At 37.8% G+C, this 27846-nt stretch overlaps 1 protein-coding gene across 1 annotated transcript; it reads right to left on the bottom strand.

Annotated features, from left to right (window-relative positions):
• Positions 1–1172: 1172 nt before the first annotated feature.
• Positions 1173–27846, bottom strand: kitlga (kit ligand a). The gene is made up of 10 exons (XM_038706236.1): positions 27491–27846; positions 11559–11666; positions 10636–10692; positions 10182–10334; positions 9569–9749; positions 7246–7293; positions 5983–6077; positions 5640–5749; positions 4885–4948; positions 1173–4761 (listed from the first exon to the last, which is right to left on the bottom strand). Exons 1-9 carry the CDS (start codon positions 27503–27505, stop codon positions 4939–4941), a joined length of 777 nt encoding a protein of 258 aa, XP_038562164.1. The 5' UTR covers positions 27506–27846; the 3' UTR covers positions 1173–4761; positions 4885–4938.

The raw sequence follows: 27846 nt of genomic DNA, 5'->3' as shown, positions 1-27846 counted from the left end.
GTAAGTAATCTTACTTTTCATATCTTAGTACAAGTACAACAAGTAGAAGGCCTTAGAGCTTCAATAAATTTCTGAAAGCACAATGAAAAGGCTCAGTAGGCGCCACCTACACAGGTATTAAGCGTGTTGATCTGTCATTGCACACATAACCAGAGCAGGTTAGTTGGGCAGAGTAAGTTGACATGGTGGTGTGGCCTATTAAGAAGTGAACAACCAAAACCCTGGAAACCCATAGTTGAACCTGAAGTTACGTCGCTAACCACAAATCCTGCTTCATAGTACAGGCCTCAGAACTGGCAGTCTATCTTGACAGAAAATAAAAATTAATTTATCAGAACTGAGCAAATCTTCTGTGTTGTTTATGCCAGATGTGCTAAATGTTGCATAAAAGCAATAACATACTCAAGGTCATGCTAAACCGTGAGATATTGGCACCATTGTGAAGTGGCCATAGACAGAAGGCTGAAGGCTAAGTACTCCCTCTGGTGTTATTGCTTTATTTAAACATGGTCAAGCTGACGCTATAGTCTTGCATTTTATTGTTAATACTCTTCTGGGAGAACTGAAACCCTTCAAGGCAATATGATATTTGATTTACCCATTTTTAAGTTAACCTGACACATAACAGATTATTCTTGGCAGCTTTTCCCAAGTTATCCTTGGAGCTCAGTGTGATTTAGTGAATAAAATTTGACAACTGAAGAACATTAATCTACCTAAACATGCAGTTAAGTGAAGAAAATACCTTAAAAAGCACATCGTTGAAGAGCATAAGCTTTTCTTGGACAATAGTTTTTTTGGAATCAAATTGGAAATCATTAACTCTCTAATCTCTAATAATGTAATTGAGAAAGGGAGAAACATACTAAACTAAATTACTGTTAATGTATAGTTTTCTAAAATTGTGCTTCCTTTTAAAAGCAGGCCACAACTGGTTTAACTGGTTTTGCATTTCAAATGCTACAAACATGCAGTTTGAAACTTGTATATTCCTAGAGGCATGTTGGTAATTACAGTCACCCTACATGTCTGCAGCTATGCTATTTTACCTGAAGCAAATGTTTCAAAGTGAAAAAAATGAGTGCAAAGCACCAAGTTTGACAGACTCACTTTGAAAAGAGACATATGGAATTTGAAGTTAAAATTCCTGAACAACACACAGACCTAAAAAGTAACATTTGGATACGTGTACTTTATTCATATCTCATATATGTTTCTTTAAATACAAAAATACAGAATACAGTAGAGTTTTCACCCAGAATACCAACCAGGCAATAATTACATTTGCTTTTTGGCACCCAGACTTTTTTCCTGCCTAGAGCCATTTGATTCACCCACTGAAGTGGGATGGATTGGATAACTTGAGCCCAAAAGCACTGTTCAGGATGCAGCTCTGCTCACTCTCAGACCACACAACAACCCACATAGGAACAGCATTTAAGGGCAGTCATTCTCTAGACTAATGCATGAAATTGCTCGGTTTCTGGCTTCCATGCATCAGACATACTGACTGTTTGAGGCTCTCGCAAAGACAGGAAAATGGGAGACCGTGTTTTGTATTTGTTCACAGCTTAGACCTGTTGCAGCTCATGATATTCATAGACTATGTATAAAAAGCAACTTTTGACATAATATACCTTGTTTGTTTTTTGTGGCTAGACTAGCCTGTGTCTCTGTCAGAATACTGGGCACTGCACGTAATAGTCATCATGTAGAGAAGCGAAACCTAAAGATGATCGAAGAGAAAGTCTCAGGTCCAAACTGCCATAGATAGTATGCTCCAATATCATTCAAAAATGCATTTTTAAGTAGAAATAACTGGCTAAAAGCTTCCAAATAATAGTACTCTACACCACCAGTAATTTCAGATATTCCTGCTAAAAATACAGTTGCTGTGGACTATATGAACACCAATGTGGTATGCTGTCTCTAACACAGAATCAGTTAAACTGACGTAGAGAATGCGGCACAGGTAGTACTCTTCAAAAATGCATTTTTGAATGAATAAAATTATCTTGCAGTTCAACACAACAAACAATACTTTACCACACCAAAGAATTCCAGCTATTGATGCTGAAAGGTACTGTTGCTCTGAACTATATGAACACCAATGTGGTATACTTTTTTTCAAACACAGATTCAGTTTTGCACAATATAATCTCGTCTCCTAGAAGAAAAATTCCCAACATATAGTCCCGTATACACAAGAAACAAGCAGTTACCAGATGAACTGTTTGCTAAAGGTTACAAAGGCTAAAATGTAATGCATGGACAGAAATGTCACAACCACTGCAGTTTATTCTGCCAAGTTTTCACATACTGAAGCACCCTTTTACAGAAAACCGTCCGAATCATAACTGGGCACAGGTCAAGCCAACTACCTCTACTATCTACTACTGCTATCATGATTTTGAGTTCAGATAAAAAGAGAGAGAAATTAGCATTCATATCTGCTGGCTTATTGTGGTCAAATTAAACTAATCTCCTCTGTCATGATCTCTCCACTTTCTGCTACCACACAGAAACATAGACAGGCTTTTGACATTTACACACAGAGTCAATCACACTAATCAAACAAGGCACAACACCAAGAATGGACATGGTACAATGTAAGACCACAAACATGATAAAAATACTCAAACTAGATACAGAAACGGATGTTAGTGTCCTGCCACTTTATCATTGTCAGCTATTTGCAGTAGGGCGGCCTGATGGGAAAGGTCACAGCCAGCGTGCCCCGTTCACACTCCTACCTCTTTACTGATTGTCATTAATAATCTTAATAATTATCTTAATACCTAAAATCCATTATTGATTCACTTTACTTTGCGTTTGGGCAAGGCCTTGTGGGAGTCAAGCCCTGTTATGTTTTTAAACATGTTGCTTTACTCCTTAGAGCTGATAATATCTGTTATGACTGAGACAGGGAGCCCCTCCAGCTCCTAACTTATCAGATCAATAGGAAGGAGGCAGGGTACTATGTGGATTTGACTTGCAGTAAATGATTTCCTGCCCTTCACATCTCTATCTAACGGAGAAAAACAACTCTAAAACTCACCATGCTTCTTTAAAAATGCTTTTTGAAAGTTATACCATTGTGCGACAGTTCAGTATGTGAAGAAGATGACAGTACACTTTCTTTGACAGTGTATTATGGCGCAACATTAAGGCAAAATTGATATTTAGGTCTGCATGGTATTCCCATGTGACCAGCTTTGTGGATTGTGAAAATAACTAACGTGCATATCTGTAAATTTCATAAACAGTGGTATCATCCTTCAGCATTTCATAAGAATGTCAATCTTGATAAATGCTAACTAGCTTTGTCAGATTGTCTGTAACGAGTTTTATTATGCAAGCACATGCCTTATACTGGACAAAGGCAAAGTCAGTAAGAACAGAACAGAACCATGTGAGTGAACAGTCTAAGCTAATGGGTTTACTTTGCTAGTATATTGGTAGTTGAGTAAACAGTCAAGAATTGATAGCTTGAATTAAATGTTTTACATTATTTTATATTATATATCATTTGTGTATTTCATAAAATCATTTTTTGTCTTTACAAACTGTGTTTCTCCTTTTACAAATTGTGGGAGTTTCTTTTACTTTCAAAGAGGAATGGCCATCATAAATCTCTTCTGTAACCGTTTTTGCCTTGCAAGCATAAAGGTGAGATAAGTAAAAAAAATAATAAAGGCATTGTTGAGCTAACATTTACTATGGGAGGCCCATTGTTCTCTTACATGTGTCTGACACCTATGTTCTGAATTCACCTTATTAAAAAAAAAAATCCTGGATCCGCAGAAGTCATCCCTGATACTTGTTAGCAGAAAGTTATTGCAGATTTCAATGGTCTAAATGTAAGTTAGTCAAAGCAGCATATTTGTATACTGTATGTTTTTCCTCTATGTAATCCATTCACACAAACCTAAATCACCCGCGTCATATACCAACAATAACAATAACATCATACGAGGAAATGTAACTTGTTCGGGAATGTGTTTTTTGGGTTTACAATGTGTTACTATACAGATTGTTCTTTAAATGTGACCCATTAATAGAGGTGCTCTTAAATGATCACTTGAAACATTTCAGTTGTATCAACAGAAGCAGCTCAGTGCCGCCACCAATAAATAAATACATCATACACCCCCATGGGTACATGCCTAAACCAGACAATATGACTACACCTTGGAACTAAACCTTGTTTAACATTATATTCTTTGGGAAACCCCAGACTAAGGAGGAAGGAGGAAACTGTTGAGCAGTTGAGGATGTGGTTAACATGAGTGTCACCAGAGGTAGTAATTCATGCCTCAGTTCACACAACAGATTACCAGTGTCAGTCACTCTCTGCTTTGCTTTTTGAAGATGAACTTGTGGGCCCCAAAACACAGTCAGACTGTAGGAACATGCTGAGGGGGAAGCAAAGTTTTCTCCAAAGAGTTCATGATGCAGCAGGTTCAGAATCACGATTTGCAGGAGCCAGAGAATCCAGTGAGGGTGTGGTATGGGGTTTGCTTTCTGCTAAAATCTCACAGTCTTTTCCAAAAGCATGGGGTTAACGCAGTCTTACAAGAAAGGCAAGAGTATCCATATGGTAGTTTAACCAGAAGAATCTTGATCATGGCAATTGTGAACCTGCCATCGTGGATCTGGAGAGCAGTCAAAAACAGGTCTTTTACCTCTGAAATCTCACTATTCCGCTTCATGTTTGTTTTTCATCACGTTTGGACACCAACAAGAGAAAAGAGTAGAGCCCTGTGAGAGAAAAGAGTAGGGAGAGGTTTTAGAGCTCAGTGTCAAAAAACTTTAAACATAGATTTTGTTTTTTCACTATAATAATTTAACCACTATAATTTAACGTGGTATAAAAAATCTCACCAATTACATTGAAGAACATTGAAGGGTAGAAGCATTACACTGTTTCAATGACGTTCAACTGTTTCTGTAATTGGACAGAAAAACAGTATTAGACACTATACTTCACTTCCTACACAGCTGAGTGATCAGTGCAGTCAGAGAGAAAAGAAAAGAGAAAATCATTGTTTTGTTTGTGAATTCATGTAACACAGAAACAGGGATATTATTACTATTTGAACAGCCAAAGCCATAATAATGAAGAAAACTACCATAACCTGCTGGGGAGCCCCAGGGGAAAACATTTTCTGTTGCCCCCCTTTAAAGGGGTACAACTGTGATTTAATATTGTACTTCCAATAAGTTGAGGGCTTCACAAGAGACAGAATAAAAGAGGATGGTCAAAATTGAAGCAGTACAGGCTGATATATCCTGTCTTTTGGTCCGTGACATGAGTCAAGCTCCAAAAAACTTTAGTGGCTTTTTTTGGTTAATGCTATCAGAGTGGCAGTTTTTAACTCCTTCAAATGAGGCTAAACCATTCATATCTCAAAACAAATTTGTCAATGAATAATACATATTTTTTTCTTAATCTAAACTTTGCAGCTCTACATGAGCAATTAATAAAATCAGAGCCTCTACCACTGTCTGCACCCATTTGGTATGGAGCAAGTAATTAATTCACCGTGTGAAGAGGCAGTGAGTTACATAGAGGGGAATAGCTTCCTGTTCCATTGCAATTTGGCACTGAAATCGAATCATGAAAGAAAAAAGCTTACTTTTCTGATATTTCAGCATCTAGTGGAGGTGCATTCCCTTCTGTTCCTGTGAAGAGTACATCTTCTCCAGGATTCTGTTGAAGATCCTCCTCGTTCCTCCGTGATCGAACCTGTTTCGGGTAGGAAATCATTTTGCATGCCAAAGTTGTTAGTTTCAGTGGAAATCACCACAGCTCAGATCTACACAGTCTGCACAGCATCTGCAGAAAGTTGAAAAGCCGTCGCCAGTTGTAATAAATTCCATCTTTCAAAGCGGCATCTCCAGGCAATAAAATAGACCACATAAAAAACCTTATCTCCGGAGGGCCTCAGGAAGTTTAACAGGGGTCAAAGGTCAGCTCACCTTCCACACAAGCAGGAATACGAGGGCTAGGAGGGGTATGAACAGTAAAGAGAGAAGGCTTCGCTCCACCACCTCAGTCAACCTCAGTTCAGAATCTGAGACAAAAAACAAAACAATACAAACATGATTTTCCCCCTCCACATCCTAACATAAAAAATCGTGATTCAGGAGACCTTTACTATTATATGTTACTCTGTAACTCATGGACTATAATGGACATTAAAGACAATACCAACAAGTTGCTTTTTTTTAACACTTAGTGTTTCTTTGATTTATTATCAACTTACATATATTTATTATAAGCTTTTCATGATGTACAATTAACAGATGACTTTGAGAAGTGGCAAAAATGCAATATAATGATAAGCCACCTTCAACTGTTCATTGTAAATATCAGAGTAAACCACAGACTTTACAACAAGCTATTCCAGATTAGCCTTAAAAATCCCTTCCAGACATATCTTAAAACATAAATAATTAAATTAAACACTTAATTAACTTAATTTTTTTTTTCTGAAATGTTTTTCAATCAAAAGTTAAATGACCCAGTAAAAAGGTTTAAAAGGCACATACTTTAAAAGTGTATCTGCTGGACACAAGAAGTCAACTGCTGCCATGATTGGCTCCTAAATTAGTTGCGATGTCACAAAATCAGGCTGATACATACAAGTCCTAAACTCAAATTTAACTTGAACTCTCCCTTTAGCAGATGAATGTGAAAACAGCCTTCTAGTGTCAAACTGCACTAACATCATTCCACATAGTGAAGGTCAAACAAGAGAAGTAACAATATGCAAAACACATGTCAGGTGAAGTAAAGTTGTATTTTATTACCATGTTGTTATAATAAGACAGCCAAAAATGATGAATGATGTCTCTTATCAGTTATTTTGTATGTGAGTGTGCACAGCTAAGCTACTGTATGAGCCAATAGGAAACTCACTCACCAGTTTACAGGATGGTGTTTTTTATGTTAAATCACAATTCATTAAACACTTACTCAGTGTTATTGTGTATGTTTCTATACAAATAGTTACAGAAAATGGCATTATTATATATCTGTTAAAACAACATGACTGATGAGACATGAGACACAAGATGTGATGAGCAATTTGCCCTGCAGAGTGTCATTAATCAAGTGACAGCAGGTCAGAGGATGTTCTAGAATGTGGCAAAAAAAAATGCAGCCAGCAAAAACGGCTGGTTTAGTAACCTTGTCATTGACACTTGTTTTCTCAGGAATTTGGAGAATTGCAAACTTACTTGGTTTGCAGCCTGTTGCACAGTCTGCAGTGGTGGATGTTGTTGATTCTGGGGAAAAGCAAAAAAGAGATGGGTTGGTGAGTTTGGGTTTATGAGAGGCGACAAGCAAAAATGAGAGGATGGCTGAAAAGGGGGAAAAGGGTGGTGTGTTAGTGCCGTATGATGAAAACATTTCATTGTCAGGTGCTAAAACGTCAACTCAGCACTGCCTTTTTTACCACCCCTCACACACACACACACAAAAAAGATCTGATCCGACCACTCTGGCAAAGAAAAGCCAAGCGCTTGGGAAGATTGGAAGATTGCTCTGTAATCAACACGTATACAATCAGGTTTCGGACCTTTTCTTCCTTTTCACATGCACTACCTGGGGACATCTTCCCTCAGTCCTGTGACTCAGCCATGTTTCAATGGGCCGTCTAAGCACTGAGACTGTTTTGAGTTTTTTTCTTGCAAAGTTCTTGTGAAGAAATAATGGTTCCTGGATTAAAAGCTTCTTGGAATGGCCCCAAGAGATCTGTCCTAAATAGAGCCGGTTTACAGTAGTCCAAAGCGGGTGGCATGGGTTTTAACAAGCAGACGTGAACCTGTAACTGGAATGTTGCATTTGAATCTGTAGACTGGCTCATGCGTATGGGACATGTGACCTACACTGCCAACTTTCTACAATAAAGCACTTCAAGCACCTAAAGGGTTGGTTAACCCAAGTCATAAAACAGTCATGTGTCTCACCACAAAAATGTTTTAGTTACTCTGGTTACGGATGTAAACATTTTTTATTGGAGCTACTTTTCTTCAGAAACAGTCCATAAACATTTGACAAAAATGTTGATAAGATGTTCTAAGGCTTATCTAAGGTTTAAAAAAAAAACATATCCCACAAATATATTCCTCACAAATCCCACATAGAATGTCTGGTTGGCAGCCATTCAGGCGATCTTATCTTCCTCCTTACAGAATCATGGGCCAGTTTCTTCCAAATTGATCTGAACTGTGAAATGAAACTCAGTGACTAACAGACATTCTGAGCAGTGAAATCATTATTCATATGAAGAAATACATATGTTCTTCACAAAATGGGGCTCCATCCCACTTATCGACACCCTGTAGTTGCACTTTGTTTGCCAAATAAAATGCTGGTGTTGAGTATTAGCCTTTCAGTGCCCCATGAAGAGACAAACTCAGAGTGTGATATCCAAACAGACTTAAAAACATCAGCTTCATGCGGAGATAGCTGCAATGACTGTCAGATCTTTTGCCAGTCTTGTTATTTTATTGTTATATTATATTATTTGTTGTATCCTGTGGCTTAAAGCATCACACATTAGATGGGATGAACATAATTGGTCTATGTACAGTTTGTTGCGGAGATGTTATAATTTAACCAATTCAAATCACTGTTCTTGGGTTAACACCTGAAATATGTCAGTTCAGACAGTTTACATCAAACCACAACAAGAGGCAGAAATCACAGCTGTGTCTCATTTTTGTTTGTTTTGTGTGGCTTTTGTCCACATGTTCTTCTTAGCCAATGTTGTCACTTCAGGGAAGATTCACATCATCTATGTTCCTAACTCAAAGAAAATAAACTTCTACCTAGTTTACAGCTGATCTGGCAAGAACCAACCAGCTATAAATCACATCTGGCAGGTTTTATAGTAAAGTTGGAAAAGGACAGCAATAGGCAGAGTAAAGCCTGCCAAACATAGTGAAATACTTAGGCAACGGAAATAATCTGCAGCTGATTCTAAAAGAGGCCGTGGACTCACTTCCCCTTTTTACCTGCAGTTAATAGTCACACCTGTAACAATTATGCTCTCCCAGGCTCTGCCTCCAGCTTTGCACAAAAATCCATTTAAAGCCATAAGCCATAAACACAGCAGCAATGAGCAGTAGGACAGCAACTAATGACTATTTTTCATTATCAATTATTTTCAAATTTTAAAAAAATCATAGCAATTTCCAGAGCCCAAGGTATATAGGCTGTTTTTTCTAACCAACAGTGCAAAACCCGGAGATACTCAGTTTACATTGATCTACAACAGAAAAACTTGATTTGTAAAACTGTTAAATACATTTTATTAACATTTTATTCTTAAATTAATCGATAGGTCGACTAAAGGGTTCAGCGCTATGGTAAAGTGCTTTCCTACCCAGATATATACCAAGAGATATATAAACCTACTGCAGTTTATTGATGTCACTTCATAGCTCAAATTGTAGGCATTTGTCTTTGTCATGTAATGTCAATGAAGTGCCACCGATGTGCCAAAATACTAACTCTGCAGGCCACATATAAATACCACGTAAAATAAATATTTACCATTTATATTTTCTTCTGTTGTTACTGGGTATGGTGTGGTTGCACAAGGAGGAGGATCACAGTCATCTGAATCTTCCTTATTCTGTGCTGCTATAAGGAAGTCTTTTATGAAGTCAAAGTATCGCTCTGTCTGCCACCTTTCTTCCCTGTAGTGGCAATCAAATTCTAACATGACCAGGTCCTGCAAAGACAAAAACACAGTTCAAAGAAATTCATGTTTCCCTTTAATGGCTACATCAGTAACACGAGTTCTTGAATTAGCCTACATGAAGATGTTACAGGTATAATTCCGGATATTCTGCCATTGTTTTGTAAAAATTTAAATCCTGTCCCGCCCAGCAGCGCTGGTATGCAGTATGAGGAACTGGATACCAGGTAGTTGTTTTGTAATTCGAACACAATTTAAAGGATGTCATTTTCTGAATTTTGTATAAATCAAGGATGGAAAACTATCACTTCAAACATATATTTAGTAACAACAATGGACATGTTCATTATGAATAAAGACACAGATCACACATTTATTTTTGTTCTTAATAGTGATGATGACTGTTTTCCATCTGTTATGGGACAAATTTAGTAGGTTTATAGTGCAACCACAATATGAACTTACCAGAGACTTCATGTTGATCCGCAGCTCTTGGATCATTTGGATGAATATGCTAATATCTTTATTGTTGGATGAAATGTTTCCAAACTTCTCAGCTAAACGTTCTAAACTTGTCTCCAAGTAGTAGACATTTAATTTTACCCAACACATCCCTCCCTAGAAGAAAAAGAGCAGAAATAGGACATAAAAAGAGCAAAAGCAAGTACTGTATGACAATTAAGTACATAGTGCTCTGATCAGATTGATCAAGATGTCAACAACAAAGCTCTCAATAGAGTGTACAGCCACCAAAGTCTTATAATCCTCCCCTTCAAATATTACTTTCACAGTTAAGACCGAACTTGGCAGATGAGACAATATTTACACTGTACACTAGTAATAAGGTCAGCCAAAGTTTGGTATGAAGGTGTAGCTAAGGAAAAGGCAACCACTGTGTGTGGATACCATAATATCTTACCTCTTCTTTTGGAATGTATTGTAGAGGAATTTTGTAATCTTTAGGAATATTTTGTTTCTGTTAAAAGAAAAAAAAAAGTACAAACACATTAAATTGCAGAGAAATCATTCAACTCAATAAAGCAGCAATAATACTGCATATCAACTTAAATAAAATAAAAAACTGCAAACACACAATGACCTAATCCAAATATACCTTTAAGTTAATTGCGTTGTATGTTAACAAAAAGTCACTTAATTCTTAGACAATACAGTAAAAACACTTTATTTGGTGAATCAAATGCACAGCAAGTTTCCCTTCCATTCTTTTTTGGTATCTGTTTTCTTGGGGGGGTCCTATTATTATGTTGAATTTCCCTCTTTGCTGATGAGAATTTTTTGAGCTGCCCCACTTTTTGAACTTCATAGATAAGCCTTTGGTATCTAATTAGCTAATAAAGCAGTTTTGGTTCAGTAGTGGCTGCCATGATTTTGACCTGATAGGAATGAAAATGAGGTAAGGAAACCATACATCTGCCTGCCCAGACTGGTAACCATGTCTCACTTGAAAAATGCTCTCTCTGAGCAAATTTTGAGTTTTATGTATTTCCTTGCTCCTATATTTGTACTGTGCATATCCATGGAAATATTTATATATATTATATATATAAATATTTATATATTCAAATAATTATGCTTCACATATAAGGCACATAGGTCCATGCTGTATTTTGTAGATTAAATATAATAAGATATATGTCACATTAGATATTCAATTTAGCTGAATGTTTTAGCCTGTGTAATGAACTGTATTTTGAGGTTTGATAGTTACTCATTGTGTAGTAAAGTAATCCTCCCACATGAATACAATACCCATAAGTAGATTGGAGCTTAACATTTTTTAAGTTACAGTAAAACTTAGTAAAATTACAGTATTGGCCTTACCAAAATAGAGAGTCTTAAGATGTCATCTGTCACTGGGTTGACGTCAAATTTACTTGAATGTACCCCAAGTGTGAACAGCAGTAAATGGACACAGACCCATATCCAAATCTGCAGGTCAAAAGAGGCAAATACAAGACGTTTCGACAATTAGTCACATCTTCTACATATAATAACTATAATATCAACATATGACATAAGAGTATCATCCAGTCTATGACTATTGTACATATTGAACATACTGTAACCACTTTCTCTGCATTAGGTAAATCTCAGAAACAATAGGAAATAGCAGATTTTGAAGGTAACACTGCAACTCCCCAACAGGTTAGTAAAAGCTATTAGCCTCCCCAAACCACTGATTACATTTACAGACTGACATTATATGCACAAAGCAGCCTTTTCTGTTATGTATGCCAGCAATACTTTATATATTTATACAATAATTTACGGTGATTTTACAGCAACTTATAGGTGTAGTTGGCAATAAAATATGTTGAGTAGATTACTGTGTTCATTGGCTCATTATTTCAGATGAAGACATACCACTGTAGTGTCACAGATATCACACCAGTATTGCCAAAAATTGGTGAGTGAATTATCACCATTGTCTTGGTTTTGGACAGACTCTCAGATTCATGTCTTGTCTTCCTTAATAAATTGTTAGTTGGTTTGGGTAAAGTAGTCTTGGCTCCTTTTTTGGTTAGGTGTAATCACATTGCTACACATCTAAGGAGCGCTAGAGATAAATGAACTGAGTTAATAAGTGAGTGAATGAATGAAAATGCAAATCTAACACTTGACATTTGAATGAAATTCAAATGCTGCTTGAAATTGACAAACTAGCAGCTTTCATCCTGTTTTAATTGGACAGACCAGCATTTTTCAAACCACCAGTGAGCTGTCTTTAGTTGCTGCCATGTAGCTCGCTCTCAACCGACTTTTAGAGCAGTGAAAAAGATAGACAGTTGATGTTCTTGTGTCATGCAGAAAGCGATCCAAAACTATCAAATATCATTGTGCTTACGTTGGGTAAAGCTGAGGTGCAACTTTTTCTGACAGTTAGATTTAATTAAAACGACAGAAGATATTATCATAATCTGGTTGTCAAGATCTGGATGTGCAGCGTCCAGTAATATGATACATTTTGTTCCGTTACCCATTCCAAACAGAAACCCTGCATTGCATTGCATCAACAGCATTTCTCAGTGAACGTACATGTAGTGATTTGTCAACAACTCATCAAATAGACGTCTTAGTGAGGGCAGTATCCATGACACCTTTTTTGCCATGTTGCTGTTGTCAGGTCATTATATGGTAAATGAGCAAATCACCAGTAATAGGAACCGTGAATTTCAGTTGGCACTCAGCATGTTTATTAGACCAAAAGGGTAGACATAATGCCTTTCAGTGAGGAGAACTGAATGTAACTGATCATAACTTTTGTGTACAGGGAAACTCCAACTTTAAGATGCCTTTAGCAAAAGGGGAACTACCTGGTGTTGTAAAAATATTTTTCTTATAGTTGCAAGCTTGTGATCTGTCTCTCCCTTTAGGTATTTTATCTTTATTTTTACCTTTACCTTTTTATATGATCCTCTCTTAGCCAATCTGGACATATTACACAATGGACATGCAATTCGCTCTAGTGTTTAACAAATGGGGCACAGTGAGAGGGATGAAAAGTTCGTAATGAGCTGAGCCATGGTTAATCTTTAGGCACAGTTTATTTAATCAAGGGTTTGACTGCTATGCTTGCTCTTTTGCAGAAACTTGTGGCTTTTCATTCACAATTGCACGCATTTAAACTTTTATCATCTATATTTCCTTGCCACTTTGGGTAGATCAGTCATTTTCAAATCTTCAAGGCAGAGTCTGCCACCCACGTTCCGCCTGTTACTATGTATTTGTCAAACAGAACACAACAGGAAGAGAATGGAACAATGATCTATTGACAGCAGGAAAGGCTGAAGGAAAAGCGTCATGCATAGGGCAGATGGGATATAATTCAATTCCATCTAGCTTCTACTGCTCACCAAAACTAATCGTCTTCAAACGGCAGACAGGGACGATAAACAAGTAATGTTCTAGGAGAGATTAGCAAGTGACAATGTGTAGACAAATGTGTGGGACGTGTTGTAATTCATCAGTTACACCTCAACCTCTGCATGTCATGAACCACATTGTACATTATAACAGTGAATGTATTTATTGACAACCTAGATACAACTGGAGTACATATCAGGGCTTTTGCAAATAGCTATGTTAGAAGTGATTCAGCAAGCAAAATGTTTGCCCCCCAAAAATCTCTATTTTTAAAGAATTAAAGGAAATAATGCCCGGAATGCACAAAATCAAAATAGTCACAAACAATCTCAACTGATTTCTCAACTGACAGCTCCTATGTAATATGAAACCCCTTCAAATACTCTTGACATTATCTCTGTCTGCAATGGCGTTCCACAACTGAACTGAAGGAATGATAAACAAGTATACTGTTTTTGTCTGTTCTGCACTAATGCGTAGTGATGTGCAAGACTCTTCGTTGCTTCAAAATTATCTAGAAAAGTGCACTAAGTAGAGTACAGATCTCCACTAGGTGGGCATGTGGGTGAGAAACAGGAAGTAAAGGGCACTGTGTGTGTTCAGTGTGTATGATAAGAGTGAGTGGAATGAACGGGAGAATGTTTTTTGGGGTATGGAGTTAATCTACAGATGCTCAAGAAGATATTCAAGATGAGACCAACCTTTTCTATGGATGTCAGTTTTTGAGCCGTAAATGGCATAATATTCTCTGCAACAGACTGGGTGAGTCTTGTTTTTATCTTAAAATGCCTTTTGCTAAGTCATAACGCATATCATAAAATGGCAAATACTGCTCAAAAGACAAAAGTCTGTGCTTTACAATAGGCTCAGTCAATAAAACAGGTTTTTCAAAAATTGTGAACCATCACAACCGCAAGAGGTCGTTGAGAATACAGTCAAAAATTTGCACTAATAAATTAGGCTGATGTGTTTCACTAGTATGCGACTTTAGCTGTAAAAAGGCCACAAGATAGTCTACCTTCTTAAAATTTGCTTCAAGTTGCAACAAATCACCAAGGCTGACAGTTTATTTTAAAGCTTTATAAACACTTTAACTGAATCTGGTTTCAATGAATGGGAATTTCACTCAACACTTTAGCAGCCACTACCCTGTTTTGTCCCTGCAAAGTTTGTTTAAAGGATGATTCAGTAGGTGGTGGCCACTAATGCCTTCATGTCAAACAAATAACAGACAGCAAATTAAATTATTTATTTTCTAGATGGGATGAAAAACATTCAGAATCAAATTCATAAAAAAAGAAGAAGAAGAAAATACCAGCTTGATTTGAACAGAATCCAGTGCAGAAAGTCTCAACTAGCCAGCAGAAACCAGGAAGGCAGAGCTGTCACTCAGAAAGCCTGGTCTATGTTGTGAGCACTGCCACTCCCAAATTAGACTCGCTTGCTATGACATTAAACATATTGGTCCCACATTGCCAGACATCTATCTTCTTTGCCAGTCAATTTCAGTTTGAAAAAAAATGTTCAACAATGCCACATGCAAACAATTACAGAACATCAAGGATGTTTCTCTCTACACGTGCGTTCATATGCAGTCTTCATTCTGACAGCAGAGCAGCTGTAGCTGGTAGAGCTCATAGTTGCCATTCACTGTAATTTACTATTTGTCTTTAAACCTATGGCCATCCCTGTGGCTTTTTTTGGGAGAGTAAGTAGTCTAGGGCCAAGTAGACGTAGTAGTATACCCAGCAGGATGTGATGTGTGAGTGATGACAGTGATATTGGCCACCATTCGTCTGGTCTTTATGAGACAGATTCACAGCCCATGAAACAACCCAGCAGAAAATTACTAATGTTAGAGGAGCGTGAGGTTCAAATCCACTGGAGGTCTTGGTGCTGACAAGTTGTGAAAAGCTTTCTAAATCACTTGCAAACAGATTTTCATAAAACTTGGTGGACAGATGGGCCTTGGGGAACAAGGCAAAAGCAATAGCTGTTTAGATTTTGATGGTGGTCCAGATCTTACATTTCTGCGTTTAGACCAAAATGGAACCTCTGGGTCTGAAAAGTAAAGCCAATGCAGAAGTGTCTTAAGCCTGCATGATTTCTAATGGCCAGCAAGGTGTGACTTCATATGGTGTGAAGAAAATCAGATTGTATAGAAGTCTATGACAAAATGAACTCTCACTTGATTTATTACCTCAACTAACACTTTCCTAATGAGTTTATGGTCTTAATCGCTAGTTGTAATTCTTCTTAAATACAGCATGACATTCATTTTGTAAATTATGGTCCCAGAGCAAAATAGATAAAAAAACAGAGTATGCTTTAGGGTGGGGCTAGCTTGTGATTGACAATTTGCTGCCGAGACCACCTGTCAGGTGTAGCAATCGGTAGTAATGCGTATCCCTCACCCGCTCCACCCTCTCTTCAAAATAAGGTCACTTATGGTTCCAAAAGAGTCCAGAAACCAAAGGATGAAGTCACAGGTGATATGTTCACTTCGTCGTTTTGTCCCAGAAAGTGTAAACCATAACATTTTATTAAAAGTCAGTAAAATGATATTATGTAATTGATGATGACTAAAGGTTATAACCAAAAAATGGTTGTCAAATGGCAGTATTATTATAATTTGTTTATCTTATATAATTTTTACACACCAGGTCCAGAGCTGACATAGCATCAATGAATTCATATGAAAACTTCTGCTGACTCAGCACCTCCTTAGCTTCTTGGCTATCATAGTATTGATCTGTCTAGAATGCTTCTGTTGGAGTTTAAAATACTTCTACAATATAAAACATCACGTTCTCATGCTCAAATACCACCATGCTGTCATCAGCAACATTACTGATTGGTTCTGTAATGAAGTAAGCAGCTGTTAGTTTTTGAAGCTACTGCTGATTCTCATTTAAAGTTGAAAGTGTGATCATACTGAAAGTGAAGCAAAATCTTGGTGTGTTAGTGTCAATTTTATCTAGAATCACAGGATTTGGAGGATTACTACGTCATATAAAAACTATAATGTTTGCACGTTATATTAGATATGCTTAAAGTGCAACTATGCTTATAATGGGTTCCTTCCAGGTATGAATCCCATGCATGGGATTCAAAAATAAAGGAAAACATACAAAATACCCCTAGTGTTTTAATCTGTGGCCACGGTGCTACAAGAAAATTTACGTCTTGTAAAAGGTCACGTCAGAAATATCATGTCTGTCCTCTGCGTTTGGACGTTTGATTGCTCAATCATTGCATTCAACAACAATGGACATTTGTAACTAATGTATTTTAATTTTACTACCATAATTGTATAATCTTAGTTCTTACAGAATATCAAAATTTTGCTTGTTATTACTGTAATACATGTATTTTTTGAAACCATCGTCAAATATTACTTACAACATTATCATAATGTCCTGTGATGCAGTCCGTAGAAGAACATACTTTGATAAAACCAAGATGCAAAATGGAACAACAATTCTTTTCTTATCATAAACTGTCTTATTGCCACAAGGAAGTAGATAAGAAGACATCTCGTAACTAATACCGGTGTAAAAACAAACGAGTTTTTAGATCGTGTCCCTACAAGTTCCAAAAATGCTCATGGACTCCCAACACAGTGTGGGCCAAACATATCAATAAACAAGGCTTCCGTGAGAAAAGCATCTGAATGTTTCTCTGACACTCTTAGAGTAACTTTATGAGACTCAAGTCACAGCTGCACTGACAGGGAATTAAATTATTTCCCATGTTTGAAATGGTCCCCATTACTATCTAGAACACTGAAAATAATGCCGTCGCTGTGTCCTTAATAAAGCAAATCAACCACTTTTATTCTTACCACAGAACCCACTGATATCAAATCAAACAGTAAGGTGCAACCATCCAAACTAAAGCCCTCTTGTCCGTCATTGTCAGGAGCATTACTGCTCTCGAGGCCTGCGAGCCTGTTCTCCCTTACTGAAGCTGAGGATTATTATCCCCATCTCATTTTCCACCACCACCCGAGGCATCATTAGCTGAACAGGCTCTCCAGATCGCCGGCCTTGTGGCCCTCTGTACCACATAATCTCATAAAAGCAGAATGCAGGACCTTACATGACATTAGTCCATAATAACAACATGCAGCCTGTTTTGTCAGAGAGATGGATATTTTATCCTAATCTTTTGCCTACATCATTGTTTTGAATTTTGCCATGTGATATTCGTTCCCATGTTTAATAATGATGATTAAAACAGGACAGATGAAAAAGGCTGTGCACAGAAAATACCACACTGCTATTGTTGCTATTGTCCAGATGTTCTAGAGTTGATCCAGGCTAAGGTTAACAAAGGGTTTCATATGAATGCTTCATTCAGAGGTTTAGTTTTGCACACAGTTCTTTGCTTTAACAGCTACTTTGCATTGTGCACTGGAAGACAGACCTTCAGTATGTAGCATTCCCACTCTGTTCGCAGCCACTATGTATCCCAGCTTATTGAAATGTTTACAATATTTGTTGTTTGTGACGTTGTTTATATCAATACACGTTGCCAACATTTTTTACTGCTTCATGTTGTTTACTGACTGTTTTCTCTGCCACTCCACACTGTAAAAAAATTGACACAGGCCACCTCACATTCACATGTCAATTTTAACATCAAATTTAATGCACAGAAAAATTTTTTTTTAGGCTTGTGTTTAGCCTGCAATGAATCCAACATTACTACAAGCTAGATTGCAGTTATCATCACATCCATTACCTTGATTATGCATGATAATATGACTTGTCAAATGTACTTTAAGACCATCAAACCATCAAAGTACAACAAAGAGGCTCAAATTACAAAGCCTGGACAAAAAACACTGGATATGCGTCAAGCATTTAGCTTCAACAAGAGCTTACATCATGTGTAAATCTAATTAGTATCTGAGAAGATTTGGTCTGCTGCACTGCTTTCTGCTGAGGTGCACTTACAGCTGCTGGCACTGACAAAATGCACTTTATGGAAAAGAGTCAAACTGGTTGTGCAGAAGCGTAAGAAGTTTGACAAGTCTTGGGTGGTTCTTGGCAAAGTGTGCATGACTATTTCACACTTCAGTATTTTCTCTGGAAGAAGGTGATTATTTTGTTTTCCAAAAACATAACACAGTCACTTAAGATCTTTTAGACTGACAAACCAGTTAAAGCTTCTTATACAAAATAATGAAGTGTCTGTCATTACCATACATGGCTCAAGACAACAACCACTATTTACATGATTATAAGGGTTTAGAGGAATGTGTCCCACAATTCAACTTGACAGCCATTTGCAAATAGGGGCACAATAACCATTATTTTCTCGAACCTGATACATAAACTCTGAGTACTGAGTACTGATTCAAAACCATCGCTGTCTTTTTCATTGACCAAGAAACTGTATTTAATGTGGATGTAGCTGATGTCCGATCCTCTTAGGATTACAGATATTTTTTTTCGTGCATCTGTACTTGCAAGACACTAAATGCTTGAAGGGTAGATAGATAAATAAAAACTGAGTCTGAGACATCAAGGAATGCTTTATTAAAAGATAAATGCAAAATAAAGATATTAATTTCAGAAGCAATATAACGAGCAAGTCCGATGGGCAATGTATGAAAATTATGTCACACAAAAATATGGCCTCCACTGCTGTCTGAGTAAAGTTATGCAGGTCTGAAGAAATTAATATAACCAACATCTGGATGGACAGAGGCAGAGACCTTGGCTGATTTCAATTAAACCACTTAATTGCAATGGTGCTCACAATAACATGCAAGCTGCCACACGTAGCTATAGCTAATGATACATTTTAAGTGAGGCACTGTTAACAACAGAGAAATGGCTCATTTAATACGACATGAAAACAACTGTGTGTGTGACTAAACATATGTTGCTGAGAAAAACAGGAAATAACCAAACATTTCAAAAGTCTATAAGACCAGACCTCACCCTTGCTTTGGTGGAAATTAGAGAGAACACCCGTTGTGTTAAACAATGGGTTTCAAAGATTAGAGGGTACCAAATGTTTCAATCTTTAAATCAAATATTATCAAAGTACCCGTAAGCTGGAGAGGATTAGAGGTTTTAATGGTGAAAACACAAATAAAAATGTAGCTAAGGAAACAATGGATGCAGGGAGGAAAACAATCCAGAGGTGCTATTTTCAGGGACATAGCAGAAATTCTCCAGACATGTTTTGTTTGGGATGGAGCAATGGCTTAATCACATCACTCTGTCTGTTCTGAGAGTCCAAGTGTGTGATTTAAAAGTTAATTCCTTCACTATGTCTACTTACTGAACATCACTTTTCACTGTGAAATTTTCTTTCATTTGTATGAAACTCGTGAGTGAACATAATTTACCCAAATAAACTGTTGCCTCTTTAGAGGATGTGTTGACTTGAACTACTGATGCTTTCATTGTAATCAAGTCATCCAGTTCACAGCAGGATATCTGATCTCACTACTGAGGGTAAATTTTAAAGGGGGAGGATGGGGATGAAATGCATTTGATGACTGTATGCTCTCTGTTATTTTTCTTGGAAAGGAAAAGCGTTATTTTATGACTCCCTTACAGTGCAACACTTAACTATGTCAACAAATAACAAGACTGATCTTGATAATATGCGCTAACTGAAGGAGGGGAATTTAGTTAGGACAACAAGGAAGAAAGCTGAGTTGCACAACTGTGCTTTTTATCAGATTCCCTTACACGTGTCGTGCCAAGTTTATACCTTCACAAGTTCTCCCCCACAGCTCAGCTACATTTCTATTCAAATCCAATTCTGCTCTGTCTGGTTTGAACACACAAGGCCTGACAACAATGTTGCTGATGTTTAGAGGCAAGTGAAACACCTTTCTGCCAAGTGTAACTTTTTTTTGGTAATGAATGCAACCATGACTGAGATGGGGTAAAAGAAGAAGGAAATGAATGTGCCACAGACAAAATAACAAACTTCCTTCACACTATAAGATTCAGTTATAAGCTAACTTTTGGTATCTGTTGCACAATGAATTGTACAGAAGGAAATATTCTGAAGCTCGGCTGGGTATTGAACCTCAGTAACTTTTACGTACAGACAAAATAATTGTGTACTGTAAAGTGAGCATCAGGGTTTAAATCTAGTTTTGTAAAAAAAAAAAAAAAAACAGATATTGAGATTTCTTGTTGCCACTGTTAGGGAAATAACATGTCAAATTCTTGTCAATATCATAAAGCTTTTTTTAACAGCCCTTAAAACCTCAAGGTTAGGGTTAGTTGACTGCACATAATTTCAAGCTTAAAACAATGTGTCGTTTGTTTTTTGAACAGCAGAGGCGACTAACACAATTCCTAAATTCTATATCAATTATCCTCCATGGCTTCTCATCCTAGCTCGAGGAAGAACTGATCATGTGGAAAATGAAATTTCTTTGCAAGCGTATGCACATTGGGCATGAAGATTTCTACGAACATTAGACAAATCAAACCCTAACCCTAACCCTCCAGCAGCAACTGCTCTGAGTCAGATATACACTGGGATAGCTCACTGCTTTAGATGACTTTGTGCTTGCACAAATATCCAGGTCCCACATGGATTAGGAACCTCTGGATATTTATGCAAGCGCAAAGTCACCCAAGTGAGTTTAAGTCAATCACACAGACAATAGGCACTTAAAAGAGCCTGTATACACGTGTATAGCACAACCACAACACAATGAGTGAGCAACTGAAATTATGTCACATTGCAATTTGCTTTAGATGTCTTCACCAGGCACTTACTCTTTGCTGCTTCTGCAAAGTAGTGAAACCAAATCAATGGAAACCTTTCACAGAGCAGATGAAACACCACATAAACACACTAAATAATCTTTTAAGTAAATATAATTAAGCCTCTAGGGTGATATTAGATTGGGTAATCAGATTTGCCATGTCTTTTAATGTAACATTGTATCCAGACATTACAATCTACTGTAGCCTTGCATGACCAAAAGAGTGTTTAAATCCAGAAACAGTGTGAGGGTTACATCCACAGCTCCCTGAAAAAAATATGCCATGTGCGAAATCTTCTATTCCCTTTAATGTCAGCTTTTCAGGGACCAACAAAAACAGACTTGTTTAACTTTCCTTGGTTTTGCAAGATTAAGATTGTGGGGGAATTTGCCCAACTCATAGCAGAGCAATATTCTCAGAGGTAAAAGAAGGAGAGATGTTCATAACAAACAAGCGCTGTGGGTCAAAAGTTGGGTCACAGTAAGCCCTTGTGTCTCTTGGCCAAAGCAGAAACCACAAAATACAATTTTTATATTCTGTTTTGTTCCACAGGACAATACCGCAGATGAGAAAATTTAAATAAACCCTTGATGCACCTGCTGAAGTGGTTGTCCGGTTTCTAATATTAGTGGCTGCACTCTCAGTGAGTCAATCAAATTCCCTTTAAGAGAAGCACTTCTTTTTAATTCAAAGAAATAAGAGAGACATAACATATACAGATCAAGCAAGTGCAATAAATTGGACCTGACATAGAACAGCTGTGCAGTAAAGTGTTTATTTTTTATGTTCTCCAGAGCAGCAGTGGCAAACTCAGAATTAAGGAGAAACTTTGTTGGCTAGGGCAGCAGCAAACAATAATTTTAATTATTTAATTATTATTATTTTTTTTTTACAACAAATCGATTAATGGTCTGGTCCATAAAATGTAATATATAAGTTTAAGATTAAGATAGCATACTAAGTAGTAAATAGGGAGCGATATGAGACATAATCTTTAAAGTCAGAGGAGATCAAAGAGAGCTTGCCATGTGAAGTGCTGGTAATTGACTCTGGCAAATGTATCACTTTGGTTCTGTTCACATTTTCTGCCATCCAACAGAACAAACCCATCAGCGTAGCTCCGGTCGTGTAAAATATCCTTGTGACTGGAATTTCCCCGCTGATTTTCGCATTCACATGACACTCACTGACTATGCCTTTTGTACAGGGACAAGCCCAAACCCAGACCTAGCAAACATTCAAAGAAATCCAACCGGTCATTTCAAGCTTGCACATCAGGTTGATAAGGCCTGCAGGAATTCTTAACTGACAGATAGACCTCAGCATAGAGATAATTGTTTTAAAAAATCTTAAGTGTGTTTTCTGTCCCCTGGCTGGGTTTCTGGGTATATTCTGGGTATATTCTAAAGCCTCTACCACTCACTCGTACAAAGACAAACACACACATTTCAGAGGATGACTTCAAGATGGGTACTTGGTGGTCTTTATGTTCGAAAGACTACAGAACCATCAACCAGAGCTAAAGTAAGGATACCTGCAGACTGCAGATTTCCTGCAAAATACCTCACCCAAAGACATGCCCCCTCAGACGGGATTACAGTTAGACTGGAAACATAGTCCTATAACTATAATTTCGGGCAGATGGGATCTGAGGTAGCACACTGTTGCTGCGAAATAAGACATCAAATGCTCAGACACAAGGCCCTGGCTCTGTGACAGAAGAAAATCCTGTAACTCAAACCATGCAATTTTGTTACTTTTATGAATTCTGCATGCATGAAGGGGAAAGACAACATTTAAGACTGTGACTTAACAAAGATTTAGATCAAATTATGTTCTACAAAATACTTTAGATAAACATGAGTTTGGTAGATTGTATTTTCTATGATTTGGTGTGTTTTTAAATAAAATTTAAAACAACGCTAAAACATATAAGACACAATATAGCATCACAGAGAGACCACTCACCGAGGTGGTTTCAGTGTCAGCTTAACCATACTGCAACCCTGTAAACATCCCTGACAAATTGTCTTTCTTCAGTATCTAACTGAGGTGGGACGTAATAATTTCCTTTTCAATTTCATAACACACACTGCTGCACAACTATGGATCTGGCAGTTTGCAGTGTCAAAACAAAAATGCTTTTTTATATTTTTCAAGTGTTGAGTTCTTGCTGTTTGTACCTCGATGGTGGAAATGAGTCGAGAGTCTTAATCTAATGGTGCTTTCAGACCAAAAGCGAAGCGAGTTTTCGTGGGCGGTGAGTTTACATACAAAGTCAATGCAAAGACACGTAGAGCTGCGATTTCCTGTCAGGCGGCGCAAAGCGAGAAAAGAAATGACAGACATTGATTTATCTTCACTTGAGCTTCTCAGTAGCTAGATTCCGTGCACATCCTGTTCCAGTGTTGTTAGCGTCGTTTGGCACTACTTCATATTTCAACATGTATGTAATTTTATTCCAGCTATCGTTGTACTTTACTGTGACCAAGTTCGCATAGCATAGCCCTGATCGATCCGAACTCCACTCAGAAAACAAACATTTTAGAGGTTTTTGTCCTGCTGTCTTGCTGACAGACCTGACAAAGCATGAATTCATATGTTTTAACAAATCTGCATCATATTGTAGTTATTTCGGCATCAGTTTGATCCGTTTATTTACTTTGGGTTCATACAGCTGTAGTAATGGCGAGTTGTGTTTATTCGCGTTATCGCGTTGTGCGTGAACACTCCAGCGATGTCCAGCGATAAAACCCCCGCGAGGAGAGCGTTGCGTGAATTAAATTTGCGTTTAATCTGAATGCCGCATGAGAACAAAAACAAGCTTTGTGTACAAAAGATGCTGAAGCTATTATTTTGTTTTCTATCACAGTGCTGAACTGTACAGCAGTTTGTCATATAAAACATCACTGTTTTTCCCTTCATGAGAGACCGTGGGTTGTTGTTTTTTTGTGTTTAGTTTTGGTGATTCTGAACTTCAATCTTTAGAATATTCCAGTGTACTATAAAATAATATGAAACTGTTATAGTTATAAAGATCAATAAGTATTCAGACTTCCCAGCATGGAAGAGATCAAATCACAGACCCAAACTGAATTACTTTAGTTTTACCAATAACATGTGACCTTGGATATCAATGGGACTGAACCTCTTCAACCTCATACAACCTTTGGTTGGTCAATTATCATAAGGTAGGCACCAGCACTAATGGGCTGGTTAATCCTTCTTATGAATACACTTCAAACCCACAGGACTTTACCTAGAAGTCTAAATTACAAGATTTTCAGTGGATTTATATGCCGAGCTAATTACAGAGAAATGTGTATGACATCTATTTATGTATAACACATCTAATTTGAATTTAATTTACTGTTGAAATTTTATGGGCTGCAAAATTTGGAACTTAAATTCTGAATCCAAATTTAAGTGGATTATTTGGAACATTAATGGAACATTAAAAGTCACTTATAGTTAAAGCTGACACAAATGTAGCACTAATGGATCTAATGGATCTTTAACATAAAGTGAATAACTTGTAGAAAGGTGTGCAGCCAGGCATGAGCTGTGATTAAAACATGACTCATAAGGTCTGTTTGACATGCCGCATTGACAAATGAGCTTTCATCACTGACGCGGATCTGTTGACAATGAGAGAAGGTTAGTAACTGCCGGCATTCAAGGGAAATTTACTGGCTATAAACCCGGGAACGCACAATCAAACAATGTTTTGATTTGACTTTTGAATTGGAAGATGCACTTAAGAGCTAATTATTTACAACAGCAGCAACGCCATCCTCGCCCTGCAATGAATGAGTTTACACCACACAGCATTGTGGCTCTAATATAATGTTTTGTGTTTCCTTTCCTTCTGTAAATGAGATCTCATTATTAAACTACTAAAACAAATCATTAACCTGAGAGATTACTGAGAGATTACATGACTAAAAAATTAATTCAGCTGTGAACTAGAGAGTGTAATTCTGACACATCATCACTCTCCTCGTGACAACGCCTACCTCTTGTTTGCTTTCTGGAACATGTGACGTAAATCTACTGATGCAGAGTGGTCTGTCATTTCTTTTCAGGCTTTGCCTTCTGGTCTGCACCTACTGGCATCTTTTAAAATCTGAATCTATACATATTTCCATCAAAAATGTTTAAAGTTTATTTAGGGGATTCTGATGTTGCATGTTGGTCCACAGGAGGTCAGAGTCCACAACAATAAAACAGAAGTAAACTGAGGCTACATTATGTGAGCAATTGGCCTGTGGATTTACAGCCCTTGCTAGAGCTTGTCTCCTCCAGCTGGACCATGAGTATGTCCTAATTACCCAAGTACTTAAAACTCCAGCTCCTCACCTGGTGTGTCACCTGGGCAAATAGCTCAGCCAGTCAACAACCATGAGCTGCAAATCAGCACAGAGAAATGAACACAGATAACTTTCAAATATCTGTGTTTCTGTTTAGGACAAAGAGGGGCTGCAGGCATGTGTCCCACAGACCTGGGCGACACAGTGTACATGCTTCAGAAAAATTAGCGCCCCCTACTGGTGTAAAATGTTCTGTAAAGGTGTGAAGGTGGAGACATTATCTCCCACTCTCAGTAGCACACACTCCTTGAGTGCCATAGTCTAAGAAGTCTTGTCTTCATTTATAGAGTCTGGTGAACAATCGCCTTCATCAGGGTGGATCTAAGCCATTTTATTCCTGGTTATAACTTATTTCAAACACAAGATAGTACTACTATAAATGACTATATAATATACACGTTTTCTACATGTGATTATGTGACAGTGGAAAGCACCAGGAGCTGTGGCAAGGACGGTAAATAAAAGATGAAAGGTGTTTATTAATGCAGCCAGGCACACAGCACAACTTACTGTTTAACTTCATTAAAAAAGCACAAAGGAAATCCTGCTCAGAATATGATTAACAGCAGCAGGGATGCAACTTCAAAGACTTTTGTTCCCAGATGCATGCACACACACACACACACACACACACACACGGTCTTATCAATATTAATATGTTTAAAATAAAATAAAAAAAGGTGTTTCTGTTTAATAGTAATCTCCTTAGTTGCCTTAGGGTGATCACCTGCTGGTATAGATGGAGGATCAAACCTGTCATGTAGGCTATACCTCCACCACATGACAGCTGCTGTTAGAACGCACATGTGTGCTTAATTTCTTTCTTTGCTAAAAAAATAATAATAAGAAGAAGGCTTTTGTCGTCAATTTGTACATTTTTGGGTCAGCCATGTCAGAAGCCACAGATTATGGTGCCAGGGCTTGCAGTCACAGAGCCTAAGCTGGGCGTGCAGCGCACAGGCTGACAGTCACTGCTCTGGCTGTAAAGTAGACTGACGAACACCCTGTCTGAACCGGTGGACAGGCGTTGAATGAGAAGGTAGTTAAATTCTTTGGATGGATAATTATCAGTTTCTTGCAGCAGTGACTGACACTCTGACCTCACATTATAACTGATTACATACAGTTTAATTTACAAGCTAATTGTGGCTTAAGAGATCATGTCCTTATGGAAAGACAAGCACCTCGGCGTTACGGGTTCTGCAGGTAAAGAGTTCTAAAGTGAGTCCTCCTGTAGGCTACAAATGTATTCATTTTAATAATAAAAACTAAGAGACAGTTACGCAAGGGTCAAAGTCCAAACCGTTCTCAGAAGTGGAATGCAAGACTGGCGCCGTCAATATGAACTTAAATATAGGAGAAGCATTAGGAGCGAAATAGGAAGACGTGGATGTGGGACAAGCTGCATAAACTTAGGACAGGTGGTAGCCTACATTTCAGGAAAAACGCTATGTTAAGGGAAACAGGTTTAACAACTGTCACTACAGGAACCTCGGAACTTAAGCTACAGCACACAAAAGGAAGCGTTACCGAACAGCGTTGATCCTGCTGTCACTTACATCTAGTTACTTATTATAAACCAGTTTGTGTCTTTTTCTAAAACTGCATTCAAAACCTTATAAGATTTTTTTTAGTGCCAAATCTAAAGGCTGTCTTGTTAAGTTTGTCTACTCACAGCAGGAACGTGTCCCACTGTCCTGTGTCAAGCTGCAACGCAAACTATTTATTGTAAAAAATAAAATAAAATAACATAAGCACTTACTTTTGACTTCTTCATATGGAACGACAGGAGTAAATCCAGTGCGCGCGAAAGCCTATTTTATTTTACTTCTACGGGGAGGAAAGGGGTTGTCATCATCCTGTGTGCACATATCCAATGCCTAAGTCCGTAGTATCCAAGCAAAGGAGAAACAAGCCCCAAAAAGCGATATCAAACTTTCAACCTGTGCAGCCTGTAGGCTAATGGCGTGTGGCATCTAGCCCATCTATCTACAACACAGATCCAGACACTGAGGGCTCGCAACGGAGGAGCGGGACAGCGCGCAGAGGGAGGGAGTTAAGCCTTTATAATGATGCATAAAGAGCAGTCAAAGAGCCGCCCTCTGACGAGCCGCAGTG

This window comes from Micropterus salmoides, unplaced genomic scaffold (assembly GCF_014851395.1).
Source record: "Micropterus salmoides isolate LMB-PRFRI ecotype aquatic unplaced genomic scaffold, ASM1485139v1 Ms_hic_scaffold_8, whole genome shotgun sequence".
Taxonomy (NCBI): domain Eukaryota; kingdom Metazoa; phylum Chordata; class Actinopteri; order Centrarchiformes; family Centrarchidae; genus Micropterus; species Micropterus salmoides.
The sequence above is the reverse complement of the archived record's forward strand: the minus strand, read 5'-3'. Positions and strand labels throughout refer to the sequence as shown.